Genomic DNA, 26,425 nt, shown 5'->3' with positions numbered 1-26,425 from the left:
TAAAAGCTGTGCTTTCTAAAATGTGTAGGTCATGCAAACCTAGGGAAGTTTAGTCAAGACATTTGACATTCCCTTTGGCCATTATTTTAATAAAATATACCCTCTCAATTTTTAGGGCTGCCACTCCAATTGAACAAATCACTTCTTAACTCTAGTTATATATTGAAATAGAAAGTATATAATCAAAGCCAAAAGGAATGTTGTGGGGTGAAAAATTCATCAGGAATAAAAATTTAAACACCATTTATAACCTTTCAGGTACTTTTATTAGAATTTTCATGAAATTTTTCTCTGAGTGAGATAACTATAGGAAACCTTCCTGGAGAGGCCTTATTTTGAGGATTCAGTCATCTCTGTACTATATAGAGTTTTTACCTCAAACTGTTGGATGAAAATACGATTAGTGTTTCTGGGCTATACTTTCTTTGTTATTATATTTTCTGTGTGCATTTACAATAGGTATAAATTAAGGTTTCCTCTATAAGGACAGAGATAGACAACGCTAGTTATAAAATCTCTGGAGAACTCAGTAGGAACAAGGGGATTTAGGGGATTTTCAAATTCTCATATCTCTAAACTTTTTCTCCCATGTAATAATTTTGCTTAATAAAAAATACAATTTTAAATATTTAGAATTATTGTACTATTATTTTACCTTTAATAATTTTGTGAAACCATTGATATGGTTACTTGATGAATACCCACTCTAAATTTTCAGCTGAAAAATTGTAGTTTGGACGATGACACCTAATCAAAGTTCTTCCTGATAATAAGTATGATATTTGGAGTTACATATTGACTGTTCTAGGCCAGTATGCTCTTCATCACTTATTGATTCTGCTCTGCTTATTGCCTAATGATGAAATAGTGAATGAATTTCTGAAAATACCAGTATATGCAATGGATGCTTTATTAATTTAAACAGATTAGTGCCTATTGTATAGGAATAGACACTTGGTCCTGAGATTTCTAGCTTACATAGATAACTCTTTTAGGGATTTTTTTTTTTTTTTTTGTAAAGAGCAAGCAGTAGCTGGAGAAGGATGTGTGGTAAAGGGAAAGGTTCATCCTTTCTTCTCTTCATTTCTCTCTCCCACCTCCTTTCTCTTACTACCTCTTCTCCTTGTTTTCCTATGAGAGCAACTTAAATATAAAAGCTGATGGGACAGTACATCAAAGAGAAATCTATTGGGGTTTTTTAAGGTGTGAAGTCCTTGGGAGGACAGGAAGAGATGAGGTACAAGTAGAGTGGTCACCCTTGGTGGGAGAGAGACAGCTTCATGTTTCCAAATGGGGAAGGGGTTAGAATGGGAAGAGAAGGAATGGATTTGTAGGTTTGAAAAGGGAAGTTGAAGGAGTTGCTGGCTTGTAGCTTCCTTCTAAAGAAGCTGTAGAGGGTAGAACAAGGTGGTTTTAGACACGAGAAAAGTAAGAAAGGTTTGAAATTGTTGACAACGGCAGCAGGAGAGTTAAGAAGTGAGTTAGCCAGAGAAATTTCATAGTATGTCAGATATTTAGGGCTCTTTTGAAGTAATAATCATGTGATTCTCCCCAGCAGTGGTGAGTTGCTGAATGAAGAAAGTTGAATCGATCCACCGTTAGGGTTTGCTGCCTGGGGACAACAAAGAGACAGGAGAGCAAGGGAATTTAGAATATTGGCAAAAGTGTCAGTGAAATGATGTGTCATGGCATCTCAGTTAGAAAAAGAAGAGAAGAAATGAGAAGGTGATTGATTGGGAGAGATTAGGAGACTCAGAGCCTTAGGGTTTCAGTGATGTTGGAAAATGGTTATAGTGGAACTGGTGAAAGCAAACCAATGGGGTAGGTGCTTGTGGCCAGAAAGAGAGGAGCTGGAATTAGTTAATTTGGAGCTGTTACATGTGAAGATAATGTCCAAGAAAAAGCCATGACTGATGTAAAGTGGAGGAGAATGTTTTCCCTCTAATTGCCTCATAATGAAAGCCTCATGACAGCATTTCTTGAAGTGAATTTTGCAGAATAATATTTCTTCCAAAAAAAGAGTGCATGTACTAATGCATTATTGAGGCTCTGAGACATGTTTCATTTAAGAAATCTGTTTAAGTTTGTTTAACTGAGCAGTTCTAATCTGTGGAATGACTGAACCTTTTGTAGTATAACATCTATTAATAACCATCTAAACTAGGGTTTTCACCAACATGTTGAGCAGTTGTTTTGTGTGTCATGTGCTGAAAGTGTTAAATTATTGGGAATAAGTAAGAGTAATCATCACAACATAGTGTTTATTTTGCAAATAATTTTTACATTTATGTTAATGTATTTCAATATTAAAACATTTATTTTCCTGTTGAAGTAAATATGTGTCCAAAACATTAAAAATGTTAGTGCATTATTTTGTTAGTGACAATTGTGATATTTGTAATCATTTACTAGAAATCTTCAGTTACTCATGGATATTCTAGGAAGGCCTGCTGTATTCATTCTATGTAGCAGTCAAGTAAGGCAGATTAGTTAAAGCAAAAAAGAGTGTTTATCCACTCACATAACTGGATATATCCAGAAATTCAAACCATGTCATCAAGAATTTGTCTGTCTTCATTTCTCACCTTTTATCTATTAACTTCATTCTCAGGCAGGTGGTACCAGCAATCTCATAGTGTGGAAGTTTCTCTTAGAAAGGGGTTGAGGGTGAGACAAATGCTTAGAGCCTAACTGACTTCTTTCTAAAACAGGTTTCCCAGTTGGATTTTATTTGCTGATAATGGAAACGTAACATTATAAGCGCCACATTCCCTTCTTTAAAATTTATTCTTTTTTGTTATTTAAGTCATGACTTTCTTTTGGGTCCTGCAGTTGCTGATTCCATTCTAATAAAGTCTTGACTGAGGCCTTGAAACCTGAAATGTTCTCAGTTATTAGTTCCAGTAACAAAAGGAGCTCCGAACAGATAAGAGGATTATTGATACATGTGCAGTATGAAAATATCAAACAGTAAAACCGTTCATGAAACTTCTTAGATAAAGTTGGAAACTTAAAATGTTTACAGAAATGAAATATGTACATAGTAATCTTTATAGTGTCCTTGTGAGGTCCTCTGCAGAAAATATAAAACCAATAAACTTCATCTCCCCTACCCACCAAGAGCAATCAACAAAACAAAACAAACAAACAAAAAAGCAAAAAACAAGAAAACCAAAACAGAATAACAAGCAAAATTTTTGTGATGTCTGGAGTTTAACCCTTTAAATAATCTTCTGAGGAACATAGTCTTTAAAGGCCTGTTGTGATAATTGACTGCTTTAGAAAATGGTAGTTAAATTCAAGTCTGTAACTTTTGATAAATTAATGGCTTCTTTGTCATACTGAAGACTCTTAAATTGTGTCTTTTTATTTTCTTGGTTTGTGAATAAAGGTAAATAAAATTATGACTGGTAGGTTACTTGTCTTAATAAAATACATATGAATGCTGCATCCTGTTTGGATATAGAAAGTCACAAGAGATGTTCATTCTTATCTCATAACCAAAATAAGGAGGATAAGGTACAAAATAATAGTTAAAAAAAATACTCATCAGGAATCTGAGGACAGAAAGAAACCTAAATGAACCAAAGTCCAGAAAGTGGCAAGCCTTTCATAGGAAACAAAAACAAAACCAAAAAACAAACAAACAAAAAACCTGTGATTACTTCCATCCTTGGTGGAACTGTGTGATAAGAGGAAACTTCCATCGAAGGGAATAAGAAGTCAACTCAACAAGCTTTTAATAAACTTGTAAGAACAGTGTGTAGGCTGGTGTGACAGATTAGAATCTGGAGGAGCCCTCCCCACAGAGTGAGGCAGCATCCACTCACCAGCATTTACTCAAGGGTCTTCGCCAAGTGGAGCAGATAATCAGAGAAGGAGACTTGAGAAAGATACTCCAAATGAAGTTCTCCCCACACCAAAAAGGTGGTACACTGTTGTTGGGGGGTGGGTGGTGTTTGAGGCTTTTGGACAGGAGGACTGAGCACTCTGGATTTTCACCAACAGAAGACAATACGAAATCCCTCCCAAGTTGATTCTCTTCAGGGAATTCTGGGTCTTCACAGAGTACAGGGCAATGGCTTTCCAAAGGCTAGGAAGGAGGATAGAAGGTTATCTTAGATGTATAAAGTAGTGGGTGAGCCTGGAGAGTAAAGAGAACTCCCTAGTGCCCACCTATCCCACACCCCTCCCAAAAAAGAGGGTGCTGGAATCTTGCCAGGGCTCAGATTCCATTCCTAGCTGAAGAAAAACTCTTGATCTAGCCCCAAATATTTGAAGCTGGTGGTGAACTAATTCAGACCAGAGCAGCAGCAGAAGCAAGGCCCAACTTATTAACTACAGCCCCAATTCTAGCAGCCTGACAGAAAAAAGGAGTATGTATGCCTCTTTCTTGAGGTAAATATTATTGAATTCAGATTGTACTTTTTTTTATACAAACCATCTGGCACACAATCAAAGATTATATGGCCCACTAAAAAGTAAGAAGTGTGACCCACAGCTAAGAAAATAAGCAGACTCAGAGATGGCCCAGGTATTGGAATTATCAGACAATGTCTTTAATGTAGCTTTTACAAAAATACTAAGGGATCTAATAGAAAAGATAGACAATGTATATGAAAAGATGGAGAAGTTTAACAGCAATGTGGATGCTATAAAAAATAGAAATTCTAGAGTGAAAAATATAGTATCAGTGCTGAGCAATTCATTAGACGGACTTGTCAGTAGACTGGACACAGAGAGGAAAATTATAGTGAGCTTTGAAGACAGGTTGACAGAAAGTATTCACAATGAAGCAAAAAGAGAAAAATAGGTAATAGAGTGTTTGAGATCATGGGGTAATATCAAAAGGGCTAACATACATGTAATTAGAATCTAAGGAAGAAAGGAGAGAGGGAGGTGGGAGTAGAAACATATTTGAAGAGACAATGGTTAAGTGTTTTCCAACATTTTCAACCCACAGGTCCAGGAAATTTAACAGATCCCAAGCAGGATAATTAAAAGAAAAAAATTACATGTACTTATTTCCTAGTTGATTATAAAAGCAGTGAGAGAAAAAAGAAACATTATGTATAGGGGAATAATGACATGAATTCTAGCTGACTTCATACCAGAAGCAATGGAGACCAGAAGACAAAGTGCTGGAAGAAAAAAAAAAGCCATCGACTTTTAATTCTATATCCTGTGAAAATATCCTTAAAAAAAAAATAAAGGCAAGCAGCACTTTACAACCACTGAGATGATGATAATCAGAAAAACAGAAATAATAAGTGTTGGTGAGGATGTGGAGAAGTTAGAAGCCACATCCGTTGCTGGTGGGAATGTAAAATGGGTCAGCCACTGTGAAAGAACAGTTTGGCTGTTCCTCAAAAAGGTAAACATAGAATTACCATATGACCCAGCAATTCCACTTCTAGATAAATCCCTGAAAGAGTTGAAAACAGATACCCAAGTACATGTGTATGAATGTTCATAGCAGCACTATTCACAATAGCCAAAAGATGGAAGCAGCCCAAATGTCCTTGTCAATATTAGTAAAACCCAACTAATAATAATAGCTAATATTATAAGCACTCATTATGGTAAGGGAGAGAGGGAGGAGAAAAGAAGGGAAAATGGGAGGCAGAGAGGGAAGAGGGAGGAGAGATAAGGAAGCTGCTGTGAGAAAGATATGTTCAGCTTACACAGGTAATGGCAAAGGGATTATTTTGATCTGTTCAAAATAATTTATTAAATAGAATAACGAGCTTGGGAATAATGAATAATAATGATGAATAATGAATAATTTGTTAAATAGAATAATGAGCTTCGTGAGGGTGTGGCTGAAATTGGTAAAGTGCCTTGATTACTAGACATAGGGACCTCTAATGAAATACTTTCATTCTCATCATAATGTATTCTTTGTTTAATAATTTATTAGTTTAAGCAAAGAAGATAAATGTGCTGCCCTATTATTATATCCCTTAATTGTTTTAAAAGCAGAATTTCAGTTAAGATGTCTTGATAATTTAACTCATAGTACTGTAAGTTTTTAAAAAACCTGAAATGCACAGTTGCTTACTGAGCAAAATCTATTAGTACTTAAATTGTTGAGTCAGTGAGGTGCTCAAAAGGAAACTGGTTGGTGTACATCTTGCACTACTGGATACTTTATTAAAAGAATTATAGTACGTTTTTGCTCATACATTTGAGAAAATCTCCATGGAAAATGAATTATATTTCTATATTGAACAGGGAGGGAGCTGATTATAGCCTGAGGCTTGGGATTTATGTCCCTGGAGAAATCATTTAAGAAGATACAGAGTCAAGAAAGCAGGAAGAATGATAGAAAGCTTTATAACCTAGGTTTCGTTGAACTCCATTCTGTTTTACTATAAATTTCCTTAGCATTGTTATTTTAAGACAAAATCTTAATCATTCAAATGTTCCTTTTGCACATTTAGATTCCAATTTCATCATTTTAAAATATGAAAATGCCTGACTTAGCAAGGGGGCTTTCTTTTAATAAATGTTCTTAATATGCAAGCATCAAAGAAAAAAAGACAGCATGACAAACTAGGTTACTAGACAGTGAACACTTCTAAAATGATTTCTCTTCAGTCAGAACCCAATTGCTAAAATAAATCATTTAGAAACTGTTTTATACTTAAATTGTATACCGTGATGGGATGGGAATAGAAACTGTGTATCCTTCATTCTCTCCAGCAAATCAATATCTGCAAAAGACTAAGCTATTTGTTTATTTATAAATGCGTTCCTTTTAGGAAGGACATGTTGATATTTGAAATATTTCATTTATATTATAGAGTTATCAACAGTTTAGAATTGTTTTCAGGAGACAATCTTCTCTAGCGTTATAGTTTCCCTGTAGTTATTTCTCACAAAATCCCTCCAAATTTCATGGCTGCTTTGCATAAGTAGTCCCAAAGATATTTGGCCCTCAGCCTGGGGTTTGAGCATGAATGTTATCTTTTTCTTGAATCTTATTGCCTACTGACTTGAATAAGTATCTGACTGTTCCTTCAGGGCCAAATAATCACTTTCGTTGTTCCTTCTAAGAATGTTATTAGATTGAGTTTATTTACGGAAGTCTGTAAGAAATAATATATGGTTATTTCTTCAACAAGCTATTATTAACAAAAAAGTGTTCCAGTGTTACCTTTCACTCTCCATAGTTCATCCTTCCATTGGGGAACAAGTTCTGAGGGTACCCTCAGGCAGGATATAACTAATTGTCCTAAGGGGAGTAACTCTGGTTGCCAGCCTGATGCAGTGGAGCTCTTCTATGAAAGTTTCATCAATAATCAATGCAATGCAAATGACTGGGGACTTGAACAATGGTCACGAATTTTTTGAGATGAAGATTTTTATCTAGTCCAGTGTCCTCCTGTTTACTGATATGGAAACTTAAGAGCCAGAATAGTTAAATGATTTGCCCAAACTTATACTCTTTTTCCCTTCTGACATCAAGAACCTTATTGTTTCTACCTTAGTGCCTCCTTTAAGAGCCTTGCTTTGAGAATTGTTGTGTGCTTTCTGGTTAAAGTTGTTCATTTGTAATTTACCGTGGCATCTAAATAGACTGTCATTTGGAAGACCTGGGGTGTTTGGGATTTTTTTTAAATCTATTTCTAGTGCTTGAGATATCTTCTGAAATAAAAACATTTGGGAAGGCGAAAACTGTTAAAAAGGTATAGCCAAGATGTAGACAATGGACGAGTGGGAGCAAGGCATATACAGCAGTTGTTTTGTAATTAAATTTGTGAAGAATATGTCACAACTACAGTACTATCTGAAATTTTCTGTTAGACTGGTTGCTTCTAGCTGTGTCTTTTTTTTTTCCTCTGAGCGCTAATATTTGGTTTTCTGTGTGTTTCCTTAGCATTTCTTGTTTTCTCTCATCTCATGAATTTCTATTTCTTTCTTATTTTTCCCCAAATCATGACATTTATTGAGGGACCAGGAAAATAAAATGCTATAGAGTTCATATGCATTTGGTTATTTTTCATTCTTAATGTTAGGAAGCTTACATTTTATTTACTTGGAAGACAGAGTGGATGGACATAAGCTGTGGATAAATACCTAAATACCTAGCATAACTGTGTATATACTAGATAGTTTACTACTGCTGAAGGCTTCTTTCTTAATCTCTCCAGGAAAGAAAGGAGAGGCTATCCAAATTTGAGTCTATTCGTCATTCAATTGCTGGAATCATTAGGTCTCCAAAGTCTGCACTGGGCTCTTCAACAGTAAGTAGGATGAACTCTCTATGCTACTGAAAATAGTCATTGTCTACCTTCTTTCTGATATACCAATGAATATAATATGTAAATTTGTATTTATGAACAGAAAGGTAAGTACACAATTTAACTTTTTGTGGGCATATGAGTCTGTGTATATATGTGTATATTAAAACCCCTAGTAGCAGTGATGTAGGCAGGAAAGAAAGAAACTTGTATTGTAGATTTTCTGTACTACATATAAGTAGTTACAGGGAGTATTTTATGTACTTTGGGGCTTTATTAGAAGAAAAATATAAACAGTTTCTTTTACAGTGAAACATGTTTTTATAATAGGGATTATTGTATATGTATTTTTAAAATGTATCAGTTTATATGTGTGTTCATATCTTTAAGAACATTTTAGTTAGATAATTGAAGTCCGTTTTAAATTTGGGCTAGGCACATCGCAGTAATGCATAAAATATTAATTACCTCTAGTAGTAGCAGCTATAGGCAAGCAAGATAAAAAATATTCTTATCTCATTTATATATAAAATTATAAAGTATTTTTCTTACTGCATGACCTATAAAACTAAATTATCAAACTTTTTATTCTAGCCATGCCTCATTCACAGTAGAGCTTTATAATAGTATTTTATTGAATGATGGTTAAAACAATATTCAGTACAAATTAATTACATGCTTTTCCCCCCATCTTGTGATGTTTCTACAGAATAATATCTTAATATCATTTCTTATTCTTTAAAAGTTCAGCTAAGACAATGTGACCTCCTCTTATTTGGAAAAAAAAAGTGTTTCCTAACCTTAGATTAGTTAAATGTCCATTCACATTTTGGATTTGTTTGCTCTAATTCCTTTTTAATATAAAACACATGTTCCCATATTTGTTCCACTCAGGCAACAATCTTTTATGTACAATTGTGGCAAAGTGTCAAGTATTTTAATTAACAAAAAAGCAGAAAATTATATTTTTGTATAAAAGAGATCGATTTTAACCTTTGATGCTGCCATTGTCACTTCCAATATGCTGAAGTGTGTTCTATGGAAGTAGAGCTAATGCAGACCATCTCATAAGGCATTAAATAGTAAGTGAAAATACAAATAATTATGGGCAAGTGCTACATGATAGAGTAAGTCTCTTTCAAATCTTATCTCCTACTTTTGTTTTCTTAAATTTACAACTTTACAGATAAATACTAGTTCATAGGACTTGTTTTATTACGATTTGACAGTCAAAATAAAGTATAGGAGACTTGATTAAGAGTTTATAAGAAGTTTCAGAGACTCTATGAAGAGAGTCTTTTGTTAACTTTTATTAGAAGAAAAAAGAAAAACAGGTCTTAAAAGGAAAAATTTTAAAACAGGTTTTTAAAAAAGAAAAACAAATGCAGTTCGTGAAAAGAAATGTTCAAATACCTCAGTGAACCGTTTATAAAATTATTTAACATTAAAATGAGTCAGTGAAACACAGGACATAATTAAGTTGTCATTAACTCACCTTCATTTCACTTAGGTCAGAGGTCTTTGTGCCAGCACCTAATAGCTGATTTGTGAAAGGTGTCCCCCACCATTTTTTCTTCCTGTGTGCTGTTAAAGATCAAGCTTGACTTGAATAAAATGTCTGAAATACTTGAGAGCCAAGGCTCATTACAAACTCAAGGTTTCCTTTAGTTTTATTCTTAGATGGAAATGTAGGAGAGTGGAATTTAGAGCTTAAGAAGTTTAGCTAGTGACAGAAAAATAAGAATTCTATGATTGTGGGAATGGGGTACCATTTCCCATGTTTGTTTTTTTCCCCACAACTTGGGCTGCCTGAGAACCTTGTGCCCTCAAGACAGGTGCCTAGGAGTATGCAGTGGCTCTGAGACTTCATGCTGCCTACATTACTTTGAAGTTCATTGTTATGGAAAGTTCAGCTTTTGGCTCTAGGCAGAGCCAGTTTTGATAAATCAGGGTTGATCTGAGGACGAGAGAGGTTTTTTCTTTCAAGACACACTGATTTACATCTAAAATTTAAAAAATCCTATTTGTTCATTAAGATGAAGTTGTATAGGGTTGGCACTCCTAAAAGTGTGTCAGGTATAGTATGTACAATCTTCATAATTAATTGGTATAAATCATAACTTTTTAAGTATCTGAAAGTATTTGCATATTGTTTTCTCCACTTAAAAGTAAACTTATTATAAGTAATTTTACTGAATAAAATTCTTAAGTAATTTTACTGAAGAATAAAATTACTTTATTCTTCAGTAAAATTACTAAATTGACAGTGATTGATAGAGGTTAAAATTTGGTGTTTACAAACTGCTTTTACCTGAAATGAAGTGCCTTTCCCACAAAACATGTGCCTCATTCAGATATACATTTTTAATAAATTTGTCAACATCCTTGAAGCTATGAAATGCCCATTTCATTTAAGAATATGTTCCCTCTGTAATTGAGAATTCTAGGGAACGGTCACTTCCTCCCCCAGTTGATCACATTTTTATCTTCATGATTAAGGCAATCATTATCTCCATCAGTAAAGTGCCCTTTGATATTGCCTGATTTATTCAGAAATCTCATGAACTAAAAAGATTGAGATAGTCTGTAGTTTATGACGCTGTGGTACACTATGAATAAAGGTACAGAACTATTTCTGTGAGGTGTTAGATATCCTATATATTTGAAGAAGATTTTCCCCTCGACTACAGAGGTAACTGAGGTTTTAAGTCTTACTGCGAGTGTGAAGGTTTCAGGTATTAAGTATGATAATCTAAGATGGATAAAATTTAGAGGCTCCCTAATTGTAATTTAAAATTTTTTTCTGACATAATTTAGTATTTTTTGGAGAATTCTAGTTTGGTAAAGGTAACATAGAGGAAGGAAATTTTTTAATTGCTATAAATGATTTTTTTCTTCATAAAAAACATTTTAACCCTGCAAAATGGCAGACTTACGCCTATTTAAATTATTTTATTGTGATATACTTCACGCAACACAAAAATCAACATTTCAAAGTGTACAGACAGTGGTTTTAGTATATTCATTATGTTGTGCAACCATCACCACTATAGAATTCCTGAACCTTTCAATCTCTGCAATAAGCAACTGCATTTCTGTTAGCAATTAGTCTTAATTCCCCCCCTTTTCAATTTTCTGGTAATCACTCATCTATTTTTGATCCCTATGGATTTGCCTATTCTGGACATTTCACATAAAAAGAGTCACACAATATGTGACCTTTTTTGTCTAGTTTCTTTCAACTTAGTGTAATGTTTTCAAGGTTCATCCATGTTGTAGCATGTATCAATACTTCATTCCTTTTTATAACTGAATAATGTTCCCTTGTATGGATTTATCATATATTATTTATCCATTCATCAGCTGATGGACATTTGGGTTGTTCCACCTTTGGCTATTATGAATAATGCTGCAATGAACATTCACATGCAAGTTTTTAAGTGAATGTATGTTTTCAGTTCTTTCAGTTATATACCGAGGAATTGCTGGGTTGTGTGGTAATTATATGTTTAAGTTTTTGAGGAACTGCCAAACTGTTTTCCACAGTGGTTGCAACATTTTCCATTCCCACCAGCAATGTATATAATACATGAGTCTTCCAATTTCTCTACAGTCTCAACACTTGTTATTTTTCATTTTTTAAAAATGGTAGGCATCCTAGTAAATATGAAGTGATATCTCATTGTAGTTTTATTTGCATTTTCCTGATGACTAATGATGTTGAGCATCTTTTAATGTGATTATTGGTCACTTGCATATGTTCTTCAGAGATATGACTATTCATATCCTTTGCACACGTTTTAATTAGTGGTTTTTTTTCATTGTTGAGTTATGAGTTCTTTATATATTCAGAATACAAGCCCCTTTTCAGATACATAATTTGAAAAAAATTTTTCTCATTTTGTGAATTGTCTTTTCACTTTCTTGGTAATGTTCTTTGTCACACAAAAGTTTTAAATTTTGACAAAGTCCAATTTATCTAATTTTCTTTCATTTCACATGCTTTTGGTGTTGTATCTAAAAAACCTTTGACTAATGCAAGGTCATGCCAATTTTCACCTGTGTTTCCTTCTAGAGTTTTATAGTTTTAGCTTTTACATGTAGGTCTTTGATCCATTACAAGTTAGTAGCTGTGTATGGTGTGAGGTAGACATCCAAATTCATTTTTTTTCTGTGTGGAAGCATGTTTAATTTAAAATCTTAAAAAAGCAACTATGAAATCACTGTTTCTTTACTCAAATAAACATACAAAAATTGGAACTAGAGAGCATAATTTTAGATAAAATAAAACAGTTAATTGCATTATACATAGGGAAATGAATTAATCATGATAATATTCCCATTGAACTTATCATAGCTACTTATTTTACCATTTTTTTACAGTGTGACTAAAATGTAGAGCTATCTGTGAAGACAGTCTAATGGAACACTTTGATCATCAGTGTTGCTAGAAGGAAGAATGTTAGATAATTAGCTTTAGATGAATTTGGCTTTAACTGAATACAGTATCTGATGGTAGATGTTTAATATTCACTGTTATGATCAGCTCCAAGCATGTTTTCTTTTTTTTTCCACTGTACTAAAAGAGTTAAATAACCTATCCATAGTTCCTCCAGGTACTGAGGTCTGCTCCACATCCAGCATCTTTCCATGCTTCAGGAGGTTATAAATTTGCATTGAGGACTTTTTCTCCTAGACTGCTTCTGAAGTCAAGAACAGAGGTGTTAGACAGGTTTCACTCTATAATCTGAAAGCCTACTGGCAATCATGAGGGTCCATTTCCATTGAAAATCTTTCAAACCACAATATATTTGATAAGATATGTTCTAGTCATGTCAAGAATACTGCCCTTTCTCCAGAGCCATTGCTTTACTGCAGAATTTTTGTTATAAGTGGCTGAGCAAACAGTTTGTTCCATCTTACAGCCCCTTGTGAGTACTAGTTGTTCACTGATCTGTGGAGTACAGAACACCCTTATAATAGTAGCACTCTTTGAAAAATGTTCTTTAAAACCAGAATAAAGCACATTTTGCTCCAGATAACTGTTCTTTAGATGTCAGAAGAATTATTATTCTTTTGTCTCTTTAAAATTAATATTTTTCTGGATTCTGTTGACATATAAATTATTTTAATTTTTGAATTACTTTGCATTTGAATTTAGAAAATAAAAATACTGAAAAATAAAGATGTGCATCCATTATATATAATAATATAGTAAATAAGATTTGCTTATTTGCTTCTATTTAGAAAATTAGCAAACTATCATTTAGCTGTTTAAGTTGTATGTCAGTTATCATGTTGGTATTGTAACACTTGGCTTCCACCATTGGCATAGGGCAATATAGTTATTTTCATTCATAACATAATAAACTGCTTATATTTTGTAGTGTTTTCCTTCGTGTCTAGCAGAAGCAACCTTGTACTTCCTCTGACAAGGTGTGTTGTTAAGTTCAGCTTAAATATTACGTATTTTAAACCTTGGTTGTCTTCCTTTATTCTGAAGGTCTTAGTATTTATTTATCTATTTATTTAGCCCAGACACTCAGATGTAGAAAAATGAGAAACAGGGAAAATAAAAATTAAATTTCTTACATCATATCACTGACATACATACACTGAATTCTCCAATATAGTTAGCCATGTTTAGGCAAACTAAATATTATTCTCAGAGGTGCAAGTTTTGAATCACTAGTATTATCATACCTAATTTTTCAAGAAGAGCTTGTCAGGATTTATTTTCTATAATTTCATTATATAGAGAGTAAATCTGTTCTTTTGTGTGTTTGCTCAAATGCTTAAAACAAATAACCCAGATCATGTCAGAATGATGCTATATTTTATATAAGCAATCCCAACTTGATGATAAATGTTTAAATTTACTGAGCTATGATTTCATACTGACTTATTAGAATGATCTGGTAATAGTTTTAGTTGAGATGTGTAGTATAACATTGGCACTGAATACAGTTAATGGACTAAAATGTTATTGTTGATACTGTGACTCATTTTATATGTAATATTGAATGAATTTAAGGTAAGGATATTTGATACTGAAAAAATAAAGCTGTAGAAAAAATTGCAGTGATATGATGGGATGAGGGAGAATGAATGAGAGTCACAAGCACAATTGGAAAAAGTAAATGGATAAAAAAGATAAAGAAAAAAGAATGATTACTAATAAAGAGAAGATGAGTAAGGGAACTAAAGAAGCAGGGGAAAAAAAGAGCAAAGTGAGGGGAAATCAGAAGGTAGTGGAAGAAGCAGAAGTGTAAGACCAAAAATGAATGACTTTTAAGAAAATATATTTTGCTAGAGATAGTGTCTCTTGGAGATCCAAGAAGGTGCGTAAAAAGGCAATCGGGAGTGGCGGGGAGACCTTCAAGATGGCGGAAGTGTAAGACGCGGAGATCACCTTCCTCCCCACAAATACATCTACATGTGGAACAACTCCTACTGAACGCTAGCAGAAGACCTCAGACGTCCCAAAAGGCAAGAAACACCCTACGTACCTGGGTAGGGCAAAAGAAAAAAGAAGAAACAAAGACAAAAGAATAAGGATGGGACCTGCTCCAATGAGAGGGAGCTGTGAAGGAGGAAAGGTTTCCACACACTAGGAAGCCCCTTCATTGGCAGAGACTGCGGGGGGAGGAAGGGAGAAGCTTCAGAGCCACGGAGGAGAGCCAGTAACAGGGGTGCGGAGGGCAAAGTGGAGAGATTCCTACACAGGATCGGTGCCAACCAGCACTCACCAGCCCGAGAGGCTTGTTGGCTCACCTGCCGGGGTGGGGGGTGGGGGCTGGGAGCTGAGGCTCGGATCCCAGGGAGAGGACTGGGGTTGGCTGCATGAACACAGCCTGAAGGAGGCTAGTGCACCACAACTAGCCAGGAGGGAGTCCGGGAAAAAGTCTGGAGCTGCCGAAGAGGCAAGAGACCATTGTTTCTGGGTGCTCCAGGAGAGGGGATACAGAACACAGCATAAACGAGCTCCAGAGACGGGCGTGAGCCGTGGCTATAAGTGCGGACCCCAGAGACGGGCATGAAATGCTAAGGCTGCTGCTGCAGCCACCAAGAGGCCTGTGTGCAAGCACAGGTCACTATCCACACCTCCCCTCTTGGGAGGTTGTGCAGCCCGCCACTGCCAGGGTCCCGTGATCCAGGGACAACTTCCCTGGGAGAACGCACAGCGCGCCTCAGGCTGGTGCAATGTCATGCTGGCCTCTGCTGCTGCAGGCTCACCCCGCACTCCATACCCCTCCATCCCCCCAGCCTTAGTGAGCCAGAGCCCCCGATTCAACTGCTGCTTTAACCCCGTCCTGTCTGAGCGAAGAACAGACGCCCTTAGGCGACCTGCACTCAAAGGTGGGGCCAGATCCAAAGCTGAACCCCAGGAGCTGTGAGAACAAAGAAGAGAAAGGGAAATCTCTCCCAGCAGGCTCAGGAGCAGCGGAATAAGTCTCCACAATCAACTTGATGAACCCTGCATCTGTGGAATACCTGAATGGACAACAAATCAGCCCCAAATTGAGGCGGTGGACTTTGGGAGCAACAATATATATATTTTTTTCCTTTTTCTCTTTTTGTGAGTGTGTATGTGTATTCTTTTGTGTGTGATGTTGTCTGTATAGCTTTGCTTTTACCATAGGTCCTAGGGTTCTGTCTGTCCGATTTTTGTTTTTCTTCTTTTTTGAATCACTTTTTAATTTTTAATATTTTCTACTTTAATAACTATATTTTATTTTATTCTTTCTTCCTTTCTTTCTTTCTCCCTTTTCTTCTGAGCCGTGTGGCTGACAGGATCTTGGTGCTCTGGCCAGGTGTCAGGCCTGTGCCTCTGAGGTAGGAGAGCCAAGTTCAGGACCTTGGTCCACCAGAGACCTCCCGGCTCCACATAGTATCAGGTGGTGAAAGCTCTCCCAAAGATCTCCATCTCAATGCTAAGACCCAGCTCCATTCAACGACCAGCAAGCTATAGTGCTGAACACCCTATGCCAAACAACTAGCAAGACAGGAGCACAACCCCACCCATTAGCAGAGAGGCTGCCTAAAATCATAGTAAGGTCACAGACACCCCAAAAATACACCACTGGATGCAGGCCTGCCCACCAGAAAGACAGGATCCAGCCTCATCCACCAGAACACAGGCACTAGTCCCCTCCACCAGGAAGCCTACACAACCCTCTGAACCAATCTTAGCTACTGGTGGCCAATAGCAAAAACAACAGGAACTACGAACCTACAGCTTGCAAAAAGGAGACCCCAAACACAGTAAGTTAAGCAAAATGAGAAGGCAGAGAAACACACAACAGATGAAGGAGCAAGGTAAAAAACCACAAGACGAAACAAATGAGGAGGAAATAGGTAGTCTACCTGAAAAATAATTAGAGTAATGATAGTAAAGATGATCCAAAATCTTGGAAATAGAATGGAGAAAATACAAAAACGTTCAACAAGGACCTATAAGAACTAAAGAGCAAAGAATGATGAACAACACAATAAATGAAATTAAAAATTCTCTAGAAGGGATCAATAGCAGAATAACTGAGGTAGAATGGTTAAGTGACCTGGACAATAAAATAGTGGAAATAACTACTGCAGAGCAGAATAAAGAAAAAAGAATGAAAAGGATTGAGGACAGTCTCAGAGACTTCTGGGACAATATTAAACCCACCAACATTCGAATTATAGGGGTCCCAGAAAAAGAATAGGAAAAGAAAGGCACTGAGAAAATATTTGAAGAGGTTATAGTTGAAAACTTCCCTAATATGGGAAAGGAAATAGTTAATCAAGTCCAGGAAGCACAGAGAGTCCCATACAGGATAAACCCAAGGAGAAACATGCCAAGACACATATTAATCAAACTATCAGAAATTAAACACAAAGAAAAAATATTAAAAGCAGCAAGGGAAAAACAACAAATAACATACAAGGGAACCCCCTTAAGGTTAACAGCTGATCTTTCAGCAGAAACTCTGCAAGCCAGAACGGAGTGGCACGGTATATTTAAAGTGATGAAAGGGAAGAACCTACAACCAAGATTACTCTAGCCAGCAAGGATCTCATTCAGATTCGACAGAGAAATTAAAACCTTTACAAACAAGCAAAAGCTAAGAGAATTCAGCACCACCAAACCAGCTTTACAACAAATGCTAAAGGAACTTCTCTAGGCAGGAAACACAAAAGAAGGAAAAGACCTACAATAACAAACCCAAAACAATTAAGAAAATAGTAATAGGAACATACATATCAATAATTACCTGAAATGTAAATGGATTAAGTGCTTCAACCAAAAGGCATAGACTGGCTGAATGAATACAAAAACAAGACCCGTGTATGTGCTGTCTACAGGAGACCCACTTCAGACCTAGTGACACATACAGATTGAAAGTGAGGGGCTGGAAAAAGATATTCCATGTAAATGGAAATCAAAAGAAAACTGGAGTAGCAATTCTCATATCAGACAAAATAGATTTTAAAATAAAGACTATTACAAGAGACAAAGAAGGACACTACATAATGATCAAGGGATCAATCCAACAAGAAGATATAACAGTTGTAAATATTTATGCACCTAACATAGGAGCACCTCAATACATAAGGTAAATGCTAACAGCCATAAAAGGGGAAATCGACAGTAACACACTCATAGTAGGGGACTTTAACACCCCACTTTCACCAATGGACAGATCATCCAAAATGAAAATCAATAAGGAAACACAAGCTTTAAATGATACATTAGACAAGATGGACTTAATTGACATTTATAGGACATTCCATCCAAAAACAACAGAATACACTTTCTTCTCAAGTGCTCATGGAACTTTCTTCAGGATAGATCATATCTTGGGTCACAAATCAAGCCTTGGTAAATTTAAGAAAATTGAAATCATATCAAGTATCTTTTCAGACCACAATGCTATCAGACTAGATATTGATTACAGGAAAAAAATTGGTAAAAACTACAAACACATGGAGGCTAAACAATATACTACTTAATAACCAAGAGATCACTGAAGAAATTAAAGAGGAAATCAAAAAGTACCTAGAAACAAATGACAATGAAAACATGATGACCCAAAACCTATGGGATGCAGCAAAAGCAGTTCTAAGAGGGAAGTTTATAGCAATACAGTCCTACCTCAAGAAACAAGAAACATCTCCAATAGACAACCTAACCTTACACTTAAAGCAATTAGAGAAAGAAGAACAAAAAAACCCCAAAGTTAGCAGAAGGAAAGAAATCATAAAGATCAGATCAGAAATAAAATTAAAGGAAATGAAGGAAACAGTAGCAAAGATCAATAAAACTAAAAGCTGGTCGTTTGAGAAGATGAACAAAATTGATAAACCATTAACCAGACTCATGAAGAAAAAAAGGGAGAAGACTCAAATCAGTAGAATTAGAAATGAAAAAGGAGAAGTAACAACTGACACTGCAGAAATACAAAGGATCATGAGAGATTAGTACAAGCAACTATACGCCAGTAAAATGGACAACCTGGAAGAAATGGACACATTTTTAGAAGAACACAGCCTTCCAAGACAGAACCAGGAAGAAATAGGAAATATAAACAGACCAATCACAAGCAATGAAATTGAGTCTGTGCTTAAAAATCTTCTAATAAACAAAATCCCAGGACCAGATGGCTTCACAGGCAAATTCTATCAAACATTTGGAGAAGAGCTAACAGCTATCCTTCTCAAACTCTTACAAAATATAGCAGAGGGAGGAACACTCCCAAACTCATTCTATGAGGTCACCATCACCCTGATACCAAAATCAGACAAAGGTGTCACAAAGAAAGAAAACTATAGGCCAGTATCACTGATGAACATAGATGCAAAAGTCCTCAACAAAATACTAGCAAACAGAATACAACAGCACAGTAAAAGGATCATACACCATGATCAAGTGGAGTTTATCCCAGGAATGCAAGGATTCTTCAGTATATGCAGATCAATCAATGTGATACACCATACTAACAAATTGAAGGAGAAAAACCATATGATCATCTCAATAGATGCAGAGAAAGCTTTCGACAAAATTCAACAGCCATTTATGATAAAAACCCTGCAGAAAGTAGGCATAGAGGGAACTTTCCTCAACATAATAAAGCCCATATATGACAAACATACAGCCAACATCGTTCTCAATGGTAAAAAAGTTAAACCATTGCCACTAATATCAGGAGCAAGACAAGGTTGCCCACTCTCACCCCCAGTATTCAACAGACTTTTGGATATTTTAGCCACAGCAATCAGAGAAGAAAGAGAAATAAAAGGAATCCAAATCAGAAAAGAAGTAAAGCTATCACTGTTTGCTGATGACATGATACTACACATAGAGTATCCTAAAGATGCAACCAGAAAACTATGAGAGCTAATCAATGAATCTGGTAAAGTAGCAGGATACTAAATTAATGAACAAAAATCTCTTGCATTCCTATACAATAATGATGAAAAATCTGAAAGAGAAATTAAGGTAACACTCCTATTCACCACTGCAACAAAAAGAATAAAATACCTAGGAATAAACCTACCTAAGGAGACAAAAGACCTGAATGCAGAAAATTATAAGACACTGATGAAAGAAATTAAAGATGATAAAAACAGATGGTGAGATATACCATGTTCTTGGATTGGAAGAATTAACATTGTGAAAATGACTATAGTACCCAAAGCAATCTGCAGATTCAAGGCAATCCCTATCAAAGTACCAATGGCATTTTTCACAGAACTAGAACAAAAAATTGCCCAATTTGTATGGAAACACAAAAGACCCCGAATAGTCAAAGCAATCTTGAGAACGAAAAATGGAGCTGGAGAAATCAGGCTCCCTGACTTCAGACTATATTACAAAGCTGCAGTTATCAAGACAGTATGGTACTGGCACAAAAACAGAAATATAGATCAGTGGAACAGGATAGTAAGCCCAGAGATAAACCCATGCACATATGGTCACCTTATCTTTCATAAAGGCGGCAAGAATATACAGTGGAGAAAAGACAGCCTCTACAATAAGTGGTGCTGGGAAAACTGGACAGCTACATGTAAAAGAATGAAATTAGAACACTCCCTAACAGCATACACAAAAATAAACTCAAAATGGATTAAAGAGATAAATGTAAGGCCAGAGACTATGAAACTCTTAGAGGAAAACATAGGTAGAACACTCTATGACATAAATCACAGCAAGAACCTTTTTGACCCACTTTCTAGAGAAATGAAAATAAAACCAAAAATAAACAAGTGAGACCTAATGAAACTTAAAAGGTTTTGCACAACAAAGGAAACCATAAATAAGATGAAAAAGACAACCCTTAGAATGGCCGAAAATATTTGCAAAGGAAGCAACTGACAAAGGATTAATCTCCAAAATTTATAAGCAGCTCATGCAGCTCAATATCAAGAAAACAAACAACCCAATCCAAAAATGGGCAGAACACCTAAATAGACATTTCTCCAAAGAAGATATACAGATTGCCAACAAACACATGAAAGAATGCTCAATATCTTTAATCATTAGAGAAATGCAAATCAAAACTACAATGAGGTATCACCTCACACCAGTCAGAATGGCCATCATCAAAAAATGTACAAACAATAAATGCTGGAAAGGGTTTGGAGAAAGGAAACCCTCTTGCACTGTTGGTGGGAATGTAAATTGATACAGCCACTATGCAGAACAGTATTGAGGTTCCTTAAAATACTAAAATAGAACTACCATCTGACCCAGCAATCCCATTACTGGGCATATACCCTGAGAAAACCATAATTCAAAAAGAGTTATGTACCGCAATGTTCATTGCAGCACTGTTTAGAATAGCCCGGACGTGGAAGCAACCTAAGTGTCCATCGACAGATGAATGGATAAAGAAGATGTCGCACATATATACAATGGAATATTACTCAGATATAAAAAGAAATGAAATTGAGTTATTTGTAGTGAGGTCGATGGACCTAGAGTCTGTCATACAGAGTGAAGTAAGTCAGAAAGAGAAAAACAAATACCGTGTGCTAACACATATATATGGAATCTAAAAGAAAAAAATGGTTCTGAAGAACCTAGGGGGAGGACAGTAATAAAGATGCAGACGTAAAGAATGGCCTTGAGGACCGGGGAGGTGGAAGGGTAAGCTGTGACAAAGTGAGCAAGTGTCATGGGCTTATATATACTTCAAATGTAAAATTGACAGCTAGTGGGAAGCAGCCACATAGCACAGGGAGATCAGCTCTGTGCTTTGTGACCACATGGAGGGGTGGGATAGGGAGGGTCGGAGAGAGTCGCAAGAGTGAGGAGATATGGGGATATATGTATATGTATAGCTGATTCACTTTATTATAAAGCAGAAACTAACACACCATTGTAAAGCAATTCTACTCCAATAAAGATGTTATTTAAAAAAAATAGGCAATCAGGGAAATAGAAAGCAGTGGAAGTAAGGTAATATTCGAGTTTGGCCTAGGTGTGTATCTTTTTAAATAAAGTTTTGGGAAATATTGTATAAGAATGTGAATTTGTTCAGCATGTAATTCTGCCTAGTCATTATGATAGACCATAGTTATATTATTAGCTAAACACTGAACAAACTCAAATTGTCAAAAAGTACAAAAAATTGTTAATTAAGAAATTTGCGCATACGAATTTTGTTGCTTCATAGTGGAAAGTGAACATTAGGTAAAGTATATTTATAATAAAAATAACTAATCTATCAGTGTATGAAAACAATGATCAGTTTTACTTTATTGCTAAAAAAAATAGAATTTTTCAATTTACAGATAGGCCTTAGTGCCTGTTAACCATGGAACCATTGTTTTACATCCTGTTTATCTAGCCTGAAGGCAAACAATCATGAAGATCAAATATCCCAAATAGTCTTTGTTTTTCATTATTTTAATAATTAACTCATTCAATGCATTCAATATATAACTTTAGAAATTTGCAAAAAAGTGGCAGGAAGAGCATTACTATTCATGTTTTCATTTTATGTTATGTATTTGTTCAACTATCAAACTCTAATTGGCATAAAATACATTTTTCCTAGCTATGGTTACATTGCCCTTTCAGTGAAAGTAGCTTTTAGTACCATCAGGCAGATTCCTTTTCAATAGGCTGATATTTCCCACCCTTTGCAAGTGTTTGGTGCTTCTCTTCCTTTGATTATATGACATTTGATTCTTAATCTCCCCGTAAAATTTCCCAGTGATATATAGCTTTAAAATTAAAGAGGTCATTATGGAATTTTTGAGAAATGTTTCAAATCCTGTGAGTTACTTGTCACTGTAGTATTTTATTATACTAGATCTGAAATAATTCATTACTTAGATTATTAAATTAATAACTAAATTTATATAAGAATATTAAAGAATTAAATTCACTTTTAAGGTTATTAAAAATTCATAAAAACTTTTATGTTAGTGTTGTAGTTTTATTTAGCTTGTTGAAGCTCACTGAGAGGTTTACTTGTATATTTTCTATGCTGTTATATTTTAGTTTTTTTTTTTAATGGTTTCTTATTTGGGTGCTTAATTTGAGTAAGATTCAGACTTTGATTTTTGTTTTTAAACACTTTTGTCTTTGCCTCTCAAAAAGGATCTCATCTTGTGCTCAAATGTTTGAGATAAAAGCATACAAATCTTCACTGAATTCTTGGGAATTAGCCTGAACTAGGCTAAGAAAAAAAATAGCCTCTTAAGTCAAGAAAAAAATATTTTCATTTTCTTGTGCTGACTGCTCATTGCATCTTCATTTAAACCAATCTTTTTATTTCACTAAGCTCAGTATGTTTTTGCTGGAATATTATTTAAGAATAAGGCCCAGGGAAAATAACTAAACAGCTAGCCTAGTCAATCAGAAAAGCTTGTCTTATTAAGTATAACTTGTTAACTGTATTAGATTACTATACATTTTAAAAAGAGACTTCCCCTTCCCCATATCTTTGGCAAAAATTTTAGATAACTTAATGACAAGGAAAAATCTTTCCCCACTTAGGCTTAGAAAGATGTGATATTTGAAGTAAAAAGCTTCATTTCATTTTTGATGTAATTATGAAGGCTTTTGGGATGCTGGGATTTTGTTGCTGGTACCTCCAGCATTCTATCTCTGTCAAGTGTGCAAAATTGTATTGGAATATAATTGAAATCATATTAATTAAAACGTTCCTTCCAATGTTTCCAGGGAAGTCCCTGAAAGACCTGATAGAACCAGGCAGGGGATAAGTACAACCTTTCCCTGTGTATGCCTGTCACACATGTACACACACACACACACTCATAGTGAGTTCAGCTTACATTTTGTAACAGTATTGTCTAGGAGCCAGGAACAGAAAATCTCTGTAAGTTTCCCTTCCTACCCAAAAGAAACTAATAAACCCAGAGGACTGACGTGTAATCCCTATGAAATAGCAATATAAGTTCCTTCCTATTTACTCCTCTTTTTTGAACAAAGAAACAAACATAGATATTTTTTTCCCAAAATGTATTCCTCACCTTCAAATCCTTAAATGAATTTCTCAGTGTTAGCTCACCTTTTGTATTTCAAATGCCTTTCTGACTTAATGAATTCTCCAGGCTCTTCATTCTCACAATTCTAAATAAATCAAAATTTGGGAGGATAGGTTGAATAGGACAAGAAATCAAGCATATGATATCCTTGTTTGTGATGCTTTTCTATTATGTAGACCTTTTTTGAGAGATAATAATAAAAAAGTTTTTTGCCAAGAGGTGACATTGAATTTCTTATTTTATTGATTTTTTTTCCCTCTGGAAAAAAGCAATAAAACACTTTGCCATTGGTGAGACTTGGAAATATTTGTATAACAGTAAAAATTTTAGTATTTTTCTGTATTGAAATGCACTGTGACAAAATTTTGGAGAAGAAATATTTAATCATTTTGACCACCTACTTTAAGAATTATAAACTATTAGTATCAGTATACACAAAAAGTTAATTTTGTGTGGATTATGCATTTGTTTTTAAAAATAATACTTTTTTAATCTCATAGTTGTGGCTAGTTCTTTATATAATTTACTTTTTAATCCCATTTTTGGGAACACAATTTAAAATTTCTTTGAAATATAGTATTTATCATAATTAGTACTAAAAGAAAAAGTCTTATTTAGCTTATAAACGATTTCCATGTACAGTCACATCATGTATGCAATTAAAGAAAGAATATCATAGTGGTAGAAGTAGAAACCAAACTGTGGACTCTTTGAAAAAGTCTGATTGGGATTTCTCAAGGTTCTTTTTTTAAATCAGTCGGATGGGTTTTGGATAATATAAAATGGAACTTTGACCAGTAAGTTTTAAGCCTCTTCGTGTGGTACAAATCAATGCAGGCTCTCTTCAAAACTAGTTCTCATTTACCAAAAAGGTACTGTATTTTGTCCCTATGTAGAGTTCATAATATCAGCCTGAAAAACCTTATTGATGTGTGAATATTTGTCTTTCATTTATTGTTAATTCTGATTTTTCCAGTTTATGAATTACTTTCTCATGAGGCATTGTTCATATTATATTTTGAGAACGTTAAGTGTTAGTGCATATTATTATACCTTACCCATAAAGTACTCTTACCGCCTGGGGCAATTTAGTTTCTGTGGGTGATAAATATAAGCAAACAAAAAACTTTTTACTTTTTTGCAACCAGAAAATGTGTGATTTCATCTATTATTAATTAGAAACTTTTCAACGAAACATAACCAGCTTTTAGTTATCTCTATTTGTTATTAGCACTTGGCCTCCTAAAATAACAGATAATTTGCTTTCCTGCTGTGCTCATTACTTACATTCCTCCGTTGTTTTTGCCATATGTTTGTAATTGAACATTGGTGGTTTCAATGAAGCTAAGGCTTTGTCTGCCATTGCTGTACAGGATCAGGACCAGCCATGTGGCAGAGGTAATGGTTAAGGAAGTCAGGGGAATAAGGATAAGAATGAGAAGGCACAGCAACAGAGCAGCATCAAATGAAGACTTAGTGCTCCTGGGACCCATGACGTGGACAGTCCACAGCCCATGTGATTAAGAGTTAATTCCATAAAAAGATATAACTCAACTTTTAAAATGAAGTTATTTTATGATAAATTTCTCTGATCATACTCTCTTTTCATCATAATTCTCTGATTGAAAAATTTTAAATATATGGATTTATTTTATGACATGGTGAATAAGACTATAAGTGCCAACTCTAAATGTTGATGTTTTGTGTACCTATGTATGATAGATAGAAAAAACAAATAACCTTCAAGTATTTAAGGATATGTATTTGTACTAAGCTTTAGCACCAGTGCTCTAGGACATATTTTCTTTAAAAATTATGAAAATTTCAGATTCATCATATAACTTTTAATTGGTTAGGAAGAACATAGGTAAGAAGTATTTATAATTGCTGTTAGCTTTACCAGAAAAAAATTGCTATTTTCTCTAATTTAGTTTTTTTTTCAATATTTGCTCAAGTTCTGTGATACGATCCCCATAATTGAGAAGCCTCTGGCAGAACAGGATTGGTACCATGGTGCAATTCCCAGAATAGAAGCGCAAGATCTGTTAAAACAACAAGGAGACTTCTTGGTGCGAGAGAGTCATGGGAAACCTGGTGAATATGTCCTTTCTGTATTTTCTGATGGACAAAGGAGACACTTTATCATACAATTTGTTGATGTACGTTTCCAATTTAGTTTATATGTATATTTTGATATAGTTAATTGAGGTATAATTGTAATAAATGATGAATAATTTGTGATAAATGCCTGTAACACTAACTTCAGCACTTAATTTTTCTTTTTTTCTGAATTCCGTAAGTAGAGTTCTCTAAAATTCACTAAAATTTTAACCTTTTTAAGGAAATTCATATTTTAAAATATAAAGTTAAGAATAGTTGTTACAATTTACATTAAATTTAAATACATAAATATTTAATGTTTTAAGTTAACTTTGAACATTAAAGATCCTTTATATTAAAAATAAAAAGAAATAATGTGATTATCATAATTTTTTAGAGAAACTTAATTATGAATTTTATGCTCTTGAAACCAGCCCTTGAAATTGATCAAAAATGTTACCATGAGAGATTTTTAAGTAATATTTTATTAAATAGTAATAATGAAATACCTTAATGAATGGAACAGTGATAGTTGAATTGTTTTTATGATTCTTTGAGGATTAAGGGGTTTTTTCCAC

At 34.8% G+C, this 26,425-nt stretch overlaps 1 protein-coding gene across 4 annotated transcripts in view; it reads left to right on the top strand.

Annotated features, from left to right (window-relative positions):
- Positions 1-26,425, top strand: part of FER (FER tyrosine kinase) — a 479,199-nt gene that overhangs the window by 210,286 nt on the left and 242,488 nt on the right. For 3 of the 4 annotated variants that reach the window (XM_082623771.1, XM_082623769.1, XM_082623770.1), the window contains 2 exons: positions 8,157-8,249; positions 25,703-25,906. In XM_082623771.1, the coding sequence (XP_082479897.1) occupies positions 8,157-8,249; positions 25,703-25,906 (297 nt within the window). The remainder of the gene's footprint in view (positions 1-8,156; positions 8,250-25,702; positions 25,907-26,425) is intronic. The other variant, XM_082623772.1, reaches the window with a different exon arrangement.

This window comes from Mesoplodon mirus, assembly GCF_964341445.2.
Source record: "Mesoplodon mirus genome assembly, chromosome: 5".
Classification (NCBI taxonomy): Eukaryota; Metazoa; Chordata; class Mammalia; order Artiodactyla; family Ziphiidae; genus Mesoplodon; species Mesoplodon mirus.
The sequence above is the reverse complement of the archived record's forward strand: the minus strand, read 5'-3'. Positions and strand labels throughout refer to the sequence as shown.